This window comes from Punica granatum, chromosome 7 (assembly GCF_007655135.1).
Source record: "Punica granatum isolate Tunisia-2019 chromosome 7, ASM765513v2, whole genome shotgun sequence".
Classification (NCBI taxonomy): domain Eukaryota; kingdom Viridiplantae; phylum Streptophyta; class Magnoliopsida; order Myrtales; family Lythraceae; genus Punica; species Punica granatum.
The window spans coordinates 3446149-3458506 of NC_045133.1; the positions used below are offsets into that span (position 1 = coordinate 3446149).

Below are 12358 nucleotides of genomic sequence, written 5' to 3' on the forward strand. Positions count from 1 at the left end.
TAGTATGGTTTCTTTTCATTTTTAAATACTTTCTTTAACGTGAAGTATTTATTAAGTATTTTTCAAGGAAAAAATATATATATTTATTTATCAATTAGATTTTTGGTTTATTAATGTTCATGTCCTTTTAATTAAAAATATATATATACATATATTGGTTCGCCCAAAAGAAATTATGAAAAAGAATTAACGTAAATTGATTTAAATGATTCTATATTTATTTTTCTTTTAAGTAAAGATTTAGGATTTGAATCTTATAAATAAGAAAAGTTCACGCTAAAAAAACTTTATCCACTTGTAGATCGACTATTTCGAACTAAATTTATTGGGACCAATTGAATAAGGTTCAGGATAATAGATTCTTTCTCATTTCTCCAAAAACGTTTTTTTAAATGGAAATGAAATACAGTAGGAGAGGGAGCATAAAATAAAATATGGATAAACTCTTGGAGAAGGCTTATAATTTCTTGATTAATCACTAATCTCCGAGGATTATGGGTCCGGAGTAACCTCCAGACGATCACATAAATCAGCATTGAACAGTCATGTCAATTTTTATGTGGACCGTAGAAGGCCTAGCATCATTGTTTTCTCGTGTTCGGTTCAGAATTGCCACGGATTAATGATAAATCACATCCCGATAGTTATTTGGGAAAATCTTTCATCAAAGTTCATCCATTTACTGTTTAATTCCCTTATTAACACTGTGGGATCTAAATCATTGAATTAATATCACATAAGGAAAATGGAAAAATATATATATATATATATATAATAATTTGAACACTAACGCTCATAATTATATAAATCAAGCTTTTCCAGCAGAACCAAAGAGCTTCATCTTCTCAACCACAACAGCTTTCATCTTCTCTTTAGCAGAAGCCATCACTTGGACGAGATCCTTCTTTGGTTCGCTAAGGCACTCCATGTACGCTTTCCGAAGCTCGGTGTTCACGTTGAACTTCCTTACGCCCCTCTCTATACAACTCTGTCAGTGGAAGCAGAAGCGGTCTCAGTATTATCTCACACAACGGTCTATTGTTTTTGCAATGCCAACGGTAGAAGTTGAGGTAGAGTACTGAAAACTGGGTTGTAAGTGAGGTACCTTCACAAGGTCTTCGGGCACGCCAGAAGCTCCGTGGAGCACGAGGAACACTCCCTTCTTGGAAGCTAGGGCATGCAGATCCTGCAACCGACGAGCCTTGATCAGTAACTTACGTATTATATAAAATATGGGATCGAATTAATCAATCCCCCGGGATTATGATGACGATGACTGTTTGGTTCAGGAAAACCGGAAAAAGAGTTTCTGCTTTCAATTTTTCATTTTCTTCTTTTAGCAAGACGAGGAAACTAATCAAAGGTTGTGCAAAGTCATAGTTATATAATACGTGTTGCATCGTAAATGTCAGACAAAGTGCAAATAGATTTTTATATATACTTGTGGAATGTACTTTACGATTCATGAAACGTTGTATCGCTGGGATCACAATGCCATTTACCTTAAGCAGGTCGAGCCTCAGATTCGGTCCGCTAGGAGGATATTTCCCATGGACGTTTCCGATGCATACTGCCAAAGCATCTATACCAGTCCGATCAATAAAATCTTCGGCCTGCGGATGTATCAGAGGGAAAGATCATTTCCACAAGATTGTTGATTAATTAATAATGCAGAAAGAAAACACGATGTTCATCAAGTAGCCACTGACCTGATTAAGGTCAGTCAGCTTTGCCTCGTAGTCTTCCACGGTCAGGTCATCCTCTGTTCCCGATAACCGGCCCAACTCGGCTTCGACCAACATATCTTTCGAGTGAGCCAATTGGGTTATGAATTTTGTGTAGGCAATGTTCTCCTCGAATGAGAGATGCGAACCATCAGCCATCACAGAGTGAAAACCCTGAAAGAAACAAATTTTTTTGAGGGAGAAATTAGATAAAACCTCTCGAGCAGAACGAGGGATAAAAACTACGCGTTATAATAAGTTCGGTCACAAGGGGTAACCAGTACCAAATCAATGGCCTCGACTAGCTCTTGCTTCGAAGCTCCATGATCAAAGTGAACAGTGATCGGCACCTGCCATAGTAAGGTTCTTGTGTTTAGATCATGCAGTGATCGAAATTCTATAATTTGGAAATAATCATCTTCAACTTACACTAGCTTGCTCTGCTGCAGAGATGCAACAAGCAACTAAAGGAACCCCTCCTTGCTTGAATGCAGCGGGATGAATCTGCAGAAGAAGTGTCGTGAAATCAGACAATCAGTAAAATAGCCATGCTAATGTACGACCGACATTCAATCTTAACTGCATTTCATGATATATAAACATAAGTCCAGCTAAATATAATTAAGTACGTTGGGCGTACCTGTAACATGGCGGGACTCCGCTCTTCCTCAGCAGCAGCAACCACTGCCTCGATTCCTTCCAAGTTATAGACATTGAAGGCTCCGATAGCGTATCCACCCTTTTCCGCATTCTTTTGATATGGTAACGAAATATCAGTACGAGATCATGAAAAAGATATCAAAAGTTTATCATACAGCCGAATTGCTTACGAGAAGCAGCTCTTTCGTTGAGGGACGTCTGTGAGGAAGAGCCCAAGACTTCACCACATCGGCTACTGCTGTATCATTGCCGACATTACCTATGAAAAATTATGTAGCAATCATGAATTTAATGTTGTTCTAAAAGAGGCCTCACAATTGTCATAAACAATGCAAATATATATCTATATATAAAGTTACCAGGAAAGACAATGTAGGGAACCCCGGGATGTCTGCTTTCGGGACCTAACTGCCACAACGGAACACCTGCTAGGGCTTGTCCCGCGATTTTGGCGCACTTTGCCTCGAGGGCTTTTGTGGCGAGATCAGATGATGTGATTCCACCCTGAATAAAACAAAGTATTTAAATTGCATAATTTCGATATTTTTGGGGATAGATTGAGAATAATGGTGAGAACGAGAGACTCGATTCGCAACCAGCTAAAAGGGACGAGAAGTACCTTTGCGAGAATGTAACGAGGTTTTGTTTTGATCCTCCTAACAATCTCGACCAGTGCAGAGCTCACCCGGAAGTTGATGTCTAAGCTCTCAGAAGCATCTGCTCGGACAAAAAACCAAATGCTATTTAACGAGAGTGATGAGAGATTCGGGGTATTTCTCTTGCACTAGAAATACATTTGTTAACTTGCTCTGTTTTATCCGAGGGACAATCTGTTATTCTTTTTTTACTGAATAAATAGTGGGCAACAGTGATGCCGCAATGTTCGGGCTCTCGTGTTCAACCGCGAACATATCATACGAACTGAACAACCAATGTAAGCACTGGCCCCATCAGTGTAGCATTACAAAAGGCTTAGTATAGTTCACAGAAGCCGGAGATGACCTGGAGGTCTCCAAACTACATGGGAGTGAGCTTGGAGCCACTACGGCATCACCCCTGATGGTGACAATCTGTTATTCTTGCTTTAACTTAACATTTAGAGAAAAGTTCAATTTATGTGACAAGCTTTAATCTTACACTTAGATTTTAGAGATGACAGAAATTGAGAGAACTGAACCAACCTTTTCCAGTGATGAGTTGCCGGCTGGTCATTACTAATGTATCTTTCTGAGCGCTAAGATACGCGTCCACGATTTCCACCGTTCTCTGAATTTCCTCCTCCCTCTCTTCTTTCGATTTCATGGCGATTTTGTCAACCGAAACCTGTTCAACAAGAAAAACAAAGATTACATTATATCGTATGATGGCACAGCATGGTGATCAATTTAAACGGTCACTCTTCACATTTGAATCTATCACCTCAATACACTTTAAGAAGTGTCCGCACTGTGCTTTGAGCTCTTTAACCTGTAACGGGATAGAAAATTAGAGTGGATGCCAACATTTTGGAGGCAAAAGGAAAGATGGTTTCTTCAGAAGTCACTGTGCGCTCACCTGTCTAGTGGTTTTCGGAACATATGAACCAACAACTATTAATCCACCTGCCCTTTCTTTATCTATTCCTAAATCTTTTGGTAAAATTGGAGGAATCGGGATGATTCCAACACGAGCAGAAACAAAGCTAGCAGCTGTCCGGCACAAGAAATGCTTTCCTTTTAGCTCTGCCTGTTACAGTCGAAAAGGAAGTTAAAGAAAAATAGAGCAAAAGTATCTCCCCAGCAACAAGCTTAATGTTGATAAGAAAGAAAATTACTTTGACCATTCCTGCAGCAAATACTGCCATGTCTCGATCACTAGCAGCATTAACCACACACGTCGAACCCTGTGTGTTCAATAAGGACTACTTGTGAGGAAAATTAAAAGGTGGAAACACATCAAGATTGACAGCAGATAGCGGGACCTGTTACCTTCTTCAGACTGCAAAGACGATCACAAACAGCATCTGGTCCTCCTTTCCTTAACAGTTCGATCGAGATTGACACTACACTGCTTGCAGGAATTCGACCTTTTGTCTTCTCTTCTACCCACTAAAATACATATCCAGAAGTTTGTATTCATTTTGCGATTTGGGTTATGGCAACAAATACCAGTTCTGAAACAATATTAAGAATGAGCACCTCACGGAGATTTGAAGATTTGTAGCCGAATGCTGCGTCTTTAGCAAACTCAGTCTCCCCTGCAGGGACGAGGCTGCATTCACCACGACCCGGCAAATTCTCAAAAATGAACAAATAATAAATGTACTCTATGACGTATTAAAAGGAGAGCATTATTACCCATCACCATCTGCAACGTAATGAATATCATTGATAGTGTAGCGACCACCTTGGAGGAAAAACGGGCATATGATCCACGCATCCACCTCACCGATTACTGAAACTGCAGCATCAGCTTCCTGCAGCATTACGGCAGGAAGTCAGAACTCAAGTTAAAAATCTTCTAATTGTTCATTTGACTGCATGACAGGATTTTAGATCCTTACCTCAGGAAAATGCCCTCTTAAAGTTGAGTCGCCTCTGAGAACCACAGTGTAGTCGATCTTCTCCACTAGTTTCACTGCTAAGTCTATGTTTCTGCAGATCTCCTCCGTTAGTGCGATGGCCTGTAATTTTGAGTTATCAGAAGCCGTAACTTAGTAATTAAAAAGAATCGAGTAACTTGACCATCTACACTAATTCATAAACGAGCTGAAGAGTTGGTTAACCTTCTCGGTACTCAGTGCCCTGGAGTTGGTCAAAATGAAAAGGCATGTCGGCCTTTTCGTGAACTGGTTCACAAGTGACTCGACCGTCCTGCAAAAGCAATTGACTGATGAAATACGTTTCTTGCATAAGACATGATCTCAACCTACCGACTGAATACTAACCATTCTGTCAAAACTTCAATGTCGTGAACGGTTTGTGTTCCAGTTGGGTCATCGTCCAAAACAACCAAAGTCTTCGAACTATTCTGGTTCAGTTTACGTATATCCTCAGTAGGATCCACAGGCCACTCCAGTGGAAGAGACTTCAAGGTGTCTTCTTTCTTGAGCACGGGAAGCTTTGCCTCGACGTGGACACCCGTGAGCATCTCGTAAACCTAAGTCACATGTATAAAATGCCATCAAGCCCAGTATCGATATGATTAAAACGAATATGTCCCAGAAAGTAGAACCCAAGCATGTTAGATATTATTTGAGCGAGTTATAATGTTATATATAATCTCCCATGACCAGTGGAAAAATTTCTAAATCGTAAATAGAGCATCAACTTTCTGCCCTGTACCTTGACTACGCCAGCATCGTCTTGTCGGCCCCACCCAGCAGCAGATCCTGCTCAAAAGTAGCATCGTAAGGAACTAAGAATAACGACTTCATAAGTTGAAGCTAAATATCTCAGGGACATGAGAAATCATAATAAACACCTAATTTCTATGTCAAAAAGGACTTAGATGAAAAGTAAAAAAAAAAAAAGATACAAGCAAGCAACTAGAGGACATAACCCGCACCTGAGACGAATAATTGATAAGCAACAGTTGCCATGTGAAGAGGAACTTTGTGGGCCGAGCATTCCCGAGCAACAATGCCCTATAGATGATCACGGGCAACTAGTTAGCAAGCTGATGCAGGATTACTTTTACAAGTTATGTCACCTTAGAAATCAAAAGGATAAAAAGAACAGAGAATGGTCTTACAAGATCCTTCACAAAAATATCAAGTGCCGAGTATGGTGTATAATCGTTGTCTAGCATGTGTGGAACCCGGTTCTCAAACATCCTGCACAAATTGTATTAAGTACATTATATATATCATGTCTGATAGAGGATAAGAAGTATATCGCAATATCAAGATGTTAATGCCTCGAATAAGAACCAAATCTTTTACAATAAATTTCCTGGAAAAGAGTATGATCACTAACCATGAATCTCCCCCGCTATTTTTTATGACATCAAACAATACTCTTGTGTTAAGACCTAACCGAGCTCCCAATGCCATTGCTTCAGCAGCTGAAGCAATATGAACTCCCGCAAGCAATTGATTGACCATCTTCACGCCACTGTTTCAAGGGTTAAGTAAGACAGTAAAGATAAGCCCCTTATTGGAAATCAAATCAAGGAATTTAAATGGAGAAGAGGAAACTTAGATGTACCTTCCAGCTCCACAGCCTCCTTTGATTACGTAAAGCTTCTCGCTCATTGCTGCCGATGGAAAACATCAACGAGTCGAATAAATGTAAAGATTCATAACAACAAATAACAAAACGTAATGTATGCATGCTAGTTACGTACCTGATAGAACTGAACCAGTGCTGTGAAGTGCTTCATCAGTACCAGAAGCCATTATCTGATTTACAAAATAAAAATAAAAATAAAAAGTGAGTGACCATATATACCACAATCATACAACTGCAATTTCGGAAGGTTTCAGACCGTGAGTGTTCCCTCTGCGGCCCTCTTTACACCCCCGGACACAGGAGCATCCACCAATTTCAAACCCTTGCCTTCGCCTATAAGATCAGCAGATCATGTATAATTTAGACTATTAAATTGCACACATAAGCTTTCAATTTAGTCATAGATGTCGAAGATGGAACTTTAAGTTAAGATGTTGCTCATGTTGTTTAGCACAAAGAAACTTACTACGATATGATAGGGGTGAAGAAGCACCAAATGACAAAATCAAAGTCATATTTCTATAGGGCAACTCCGAGTTTCGGGTAAACGAAGAAAACAAGAAAAATATTGCAATCAAAGTGAAATTACCTTGCAATCGCCGCTCAAGCTGAGACACGAATGATGGAGAGACAGTGGATGATAGAATTATAGACGCACCAGCAGGAAGTGCTGTAGGGTGACCAAAAGGAAGGGGAAAAAGAAGATGAGAAAATGCCAATTCTTCGGTAGTCAACATAATATAATTGTTAAGGGCAGCTACGTACCCGAAACTGCACCAGACTCTCCAAACAGAACACTTTCTGCCTGTGTTTCGTTTGTGACCATGATTACCATTACATCAATACCTGCAAAAGTGGATATTGCATGCAATGTTTTTGAGTTCATCCTCGATGAAATGGACCACATAAAGAAGGAGCCAGCAAACATTGCCTATTTTAAATGTTTCAACTGAGAACGAAAAGGGAGAAGGCGAAGGCTCAGAAACCGAGATTCTCTTACCCTTAGATGCTTCTGCAGGAGTGTGGCCAGTTAAGCCACCTGCCTCCGAGAAACGAGTAAGAGTTGGCTTATATACCTGCAATACCGGAATCATGTCAAACACTGGAAGTCCTGCAAGAGATCTGGTGATCTGAGAACTTTCTAAAGAGTGGTGAAATCTTAAAAAAAGAATGCCAACTTCCTTGCTTATCAAGAGCTCAGAATAATATTATACAAACTATAACTAGAGGAAGAAATGAGCAATTACATCAAATCCGATGACAGTGAAATTTTTTTTCAGCAAGTTAGTTGCCATCCCAAATCCCATGGCTCCAAGGCCGATAAAACCAATGCGCTTAACAGTGCTAGAATTTGCAATTATTTGCTCCGCCAGTTGTTCGGGATGATATGGCTCCATATTGGCTGCACTCGTAATGTCTACTCCAAATACTTTTTCCCAAATCTGCAGACAAAGTTAATAGAGCTTTTAGCACGGAAGAAAAGAAGTCCTCCAGAGAGCTATGGATCTTGTATCTAAAAATTAGGAAGACAGCACTATGATAACAACCTTGATGACAGGCAAGTCTCCATCAACCTCATCTTGATGTGAGTGCGCTGAAAAGAAGAACTTAAAATAGTGAACAGAGAGAAAGGGGCCGCTCAATAGAAAATATTCGATAAATAGTGTCAAACATTGGTTTCTTGAATTTTCATGCTGAGTTATGGTGAGTACCGAGAACAAGTTGTTGATGAGCAACTGCTAACAGCGGGAGAGGAAAACTGTGTGTTTTGGCAACATCTAGAACTGCCCCCTGAAATCGAAATGTACATAATAATCATCATAAAATTTGACCAGGAAAACGGACAATCTTAGTTCGGATTGTTTTATATCCGCCAAAGCTGATTCACCAAAGCTGATATTACCAGTAAAAGGTAAAGATTTGCAGAGAAATAGACCTACCAAATTCTGAATAACTGGATCGAGAAAGTTGTTTTTTGTGTGCAGACCTCTTAGCAAGTGCGGAACGTGGTTCTTGAAGACCCTGCATGGGACATACTTTTTAATTATTGAAAAATGAACGCATGATATAATCCAAGTAAATTGTAAAGCTGAAACGAACCAAATGTATCAGAATAGGAAAAGAGTTATTTCTGATTACTAACTCATTTCCATTTCATTCAAAAAGATTATTCTCACCATGAATTCCCAGCAGCATTAGAGATGATGTCGTATATTATCCAAGGATGAACGCTGGCTTTACAACCCATGGAAATGGCCTCCACCGAAGCTACCAGATGTATCGCTTCAAGCAACTCGTTCACTAATTTGGTTTTACTGCAGTTTATATTTTTAATAAATCATCTTCGATGAACTCGGATAGTAATTCTACAAACTAATAGAAAAAAAAAAAAAGGCTGGCGGACTATTGTTATGGGAAAATCAAACCTGGCAGCCCCGATTTCTTCATAAAAAATAAATAGCTTATCGGAAATTGCTGCGTGTAAAAACAAAAGAATTCCTCTGTAAGCACCTTTGAAAAGAAATTAGAAATATGTCATTATAATAGACGAGTTTCTTAATAGCAACCAGAAAGAATAGGCCGTGCGCTGGATACTGCATCTGACTTTCCCGAGCAAGTTATCTGAATTGGCAGCACAGAGAGCAAGGGAAAGAAGACGATATCAGAAAAGGCTCTTACGAGTCCACTGATTACAAAATAGATGAGACTAAAACAGAAAGAAATGTACCAAAAGTTTTCCGCCATCTGATGCTCCCTTAAACACATAAGCGTCTACCACACGCGCAACTTTACATTCATCTGCACGACAACATACTGGCAAATCATCAGAACAAATTCAACATCATTGAGAGAAAATACACATACATACATACATACATACATATATATACATATATATATATATATCCTATGCTCTTCTACGAAAGGAGGCGAATAAGTATTGCCTGTAAGACGCTTCTCGAGCTTCTCAATGTGAGAGGGTAAGACAGTTGAGTGCAGAATAACAACAGCATCTTCCTGCAGTCCTGAATTCGAAATGCACAAAGCAACAGTTGAGATTGACACAGTCTTAACTCTGGCCCGGCATTGAACTCTCAAGAATATCTAGGATACCTTTACAAGCACCCTCAGGTCCGAAGAACAAATCATTAATTTGATCAGGATGAGATATCAACACAATCAAAGCTACAGCCCCTGCATACCACACAATGAAAGCGATGACTAAATTGCCGAAACATGCATTTCTGGCGATTATAGTATCACAAAACATATATTCCATTTGGCGCTTGTATGTTTACCTTTCGCTGCTTCCGTAGGACTGCTGCATCGATCTCCATTTTTTTGAAAACCATCCATCAAAGGCCCATCAATCTACCGAACAATCAGGACAGAAATTGGAAATGTCATATCTTTCAACACTTGTTATTCTGTTATAGACTTTTACAAGAATTCTTTTTCCTCCATCTCATTGATAATATTGCAAACCTTAAGACTTTTCACCCACAAAATGAGCTTCTAAAATATGTACGAACAATTCCGGTCCTTTTTCAAAGAATTACTCATACACTGAAAATTGCAATTAAATTATCCCCTGACTAAGCATTTGTCAACACATGAGAGAACACATGCTCGAAACACTTTTCTTCTTGAAAATTTTGTTTCAGTTGATCTCTACTAAAATTCTTCAGGGAAATGAACGAAATCTTTTTTCGGCATTTCTGGAATATGGCAGACACAAATTCCCAAAAACAATTTCTGCCCGTTGACAAAGAGAAAAATTGTTTCAATGGATCTGCAATTTTTTGAGATTTTCATGATTGGTATATCAACGCACTGAATAGAAGTTGGTGGGCCTATCCTCTGTAGTTCATCCATATCCAACCAATACCATACCATACTGAAGTCCGACACAAAAGTTAAATGACTATGACACAGGACACAAATTTTCATCAAGCACGTTTATGCTCGTTATGGAAACGCAACCACAGGGATCACAATCAATACAATAGCCGTCCCTCCGTCCCGGGCCAGTTGACGCCCCGAGAACGAAATGAAATGCCATGAGCTGTGGTCCACTTTGTTTGGTAAAAGTTACTCAATGTAGCGTTCCTCTGACAGCAAAAGTTGCTAGCAATGCTATGCTGTTCATGGGGTACCAAACGTTAATGCTGGGTCCCCTACCATAATTTGCAACAAAAGCAAAAACATGTTTGAAATCCTTTTTTTTTTTTTAAATTCCCTTTTTTTGTCGTTTTCTTTTAGGGAAGAATTCATCTGTTTGACTCAAATTAGGAAATCAAGATTGCCAGTTCAATTTGGCTTCCTCTACTGATCATGATCCCCATGGTTTGATTAGGATATGATCAAAAAGGGATAAGGAGATAATGATTAAAAACGGAGCTTTTTCACTAACAAATCACCCCAAAAAAAGATCGGGAAAATCTATGTTAGAAAATAACCGCTAAGATTGCTTCCTTTTTCTTGTGATTAACAACCATCCGCCCATCTATTTCAGTTTGATCGGTTCTTCCTCACGCTATGCAGCGTAATAAGATCAACAGAAATGATTCATTCTCATCAATGTGCATAGAAAGGAAAAAGGATCAAGATTTCTCAAGAAAACCAATCAATTCAGTGTCAGCAGCAATCCTGAAGAATGCATTCCAATCGCCAAAAAGAGAAAAAAAAAAACCGAGTTTTCGTCTTCCTCGGAATTCAACTGCATCATCTCAGTTGCCTCGACAAAAGACAGATGATGATCGGATAGACGGGCTCAGGCTGGCTCAACAACATTCACTCGAATGTTCTGAAAAGTACCGGATTAAAGACCCTAGGACTTGCCAACAGAACCAATCATTCTCATGATGCCTTGATGAATATATTGGATTTCAATCTCATCATTGATTATATTTAATCATTTCAAAAAGAAAGCAGGAAAAATTAAAGCTTCAAGTGACCGAATGAGAGAGAGAGAGGAGAGGACCTCAAAGGCTTGAACTTTAAAGCCAGAGCAGAGCAGGGAAGAAGCCATTTCAAGGCTCACAGCATCCAAACCCACGAACCCAACAACAGCCTCCTCAGACCCCATCTCGTCACCAAGTCAAAAAACCTCAACTCTTCTTCTTCTCCTTCTTCTGGGTTCTCTCTCTGTCTCTCTCTCTCTCTCCCTAGAACTTCTCTTAATGAGCTATATTTGTTTCTCGAGGCACAAATGGGTGCAAGGGGAGATGAGAAGTGGGAGACTCCTATACACCCTTATGTTACGTGCATATATACATATAGATGTATTATGCAAACATATAAGCGTACGTGTTCCTGTGTATGTAATCTATGACTGCTCTGTTCTGTTCTGTTCTGCTCTGCTTTTCTCTCTCCCCCTCCCTCTCCTCTCTATCGAATATACCCACAGAGAGAGGAGAGAGAGAGAGAGAGAGAGAGAGAGAGAGAGAGAGGGGGGTGAGGACAATCTCTCTGATCTGGACCTGCCTTCGTGCTTTTTTATGTTTTTTTTTTAATATTTCCAAGTGGAGATACATATTATATCCATTTAATTAGTGAAATGTTCAGCAGTAATAATATATTAAATAAAATAAAAGAAAAAGGAAACATTTAACGTTAATGGGTTGTCTGCTTCAATATAAAGTCGGGATTTTTCTTGAAAAATTCAAAATTTTCGTCGCATATCATATTGATTAATTATAAAATAGATCATTATAATCAATTTTCAAATTGAAATTTTACGATTAGAAAATATTTTACAGC

At 39.2% G+C, this 12358-nt stretch overlaps 1 protein-coding gene across 1 annotated transcript; it reads right to left on the minus strand.

The window, feature by feature from the left end:
* Positions 1 to 619: 619 nt before the first annotated feature.
* Positions 620 to 12043, minus strand: LOC116213874. Its single transcript, XM_031548986.1, has 42 exons — positions 11580 to 12043; positions 9895 to 9967; positions 9710 to 9790; positions 9541 to 9621; positions 9324 to 9394; positions 9163 to 9217; positions 9022 to 9070; positions 8773 to 8910; positions 8536 to 8617; positions 8308 to 8386; positions 8143 to 8189; positions 7843 to 8037; positions 7596 to 7671; positions 7361 to 7441; positions 7185 to 7265; positions 6852 to 6928; positions 6711 to 6765; positions 6572 to 6620; positions 6341 to 6478; positions 6117 to 6198; positions 5931 to 6009; positions 5708 to 5754; positions 5311 to 5522; positions 5149 to 5236; positions 4927 to 5046; positions 4721 to 4839; positions 4562 to 4634; positions 4352 to 4471; positions 4198 to 4266; positions 3939 to 4109; positions 3804 to 3851; positions 3566 to 3707; positions 3004 to 3101; positions 2744 to 2888; positions 2555 to 2643; positions 2365 to 2475; positions 2154 to 2228; positions 2009 to 2074; positions 1710 to 1898; positions 1503 to 1613; positions 1106 to 1186; positions 620 to 988 (listed from the first exon to the last, which is right to left on the minus strand). The coding sequence occupies exons 1-42, from the start codon at positions 11682 to 11684 to the stop codon at positions 809 to 811; spliced, it is 4128 nt and encodes a 1375-aa protein (XP_031404846.1). The 5' UTR covers positions 11685 to 12043; the 3' UTR covers positions 620 to 808.
* Between the last annotated feature and the right edge of the window lie 315 nt (positions 12044 to 12358).

Bases quoted from the DNA above. Each gene is read 5' to 3' on its own strand.
- LOC116213874 (XM_031548986.1), bottom strand. From the start codon at position 11,684: ATGGGGTCTGAGGAGGCTGTTGTTGGGTTCGTGGGTTTGGATGCTGTG. The intron at 4,635-4,720 runs GTAATAATGCTC...TGGTGAATGCAG, and splicing joins TACGTTGCAGATGGTGATGG to CCTCGTCCCTGCAGGGGAGA. The intron at 4,267-4,351 runs GTAACAGGTCCC...TTGAACACACAG, and splicing joins GTCTTTGCAGTCTGAAGAAG to GGTTCGACGTGTGTGGTTAA.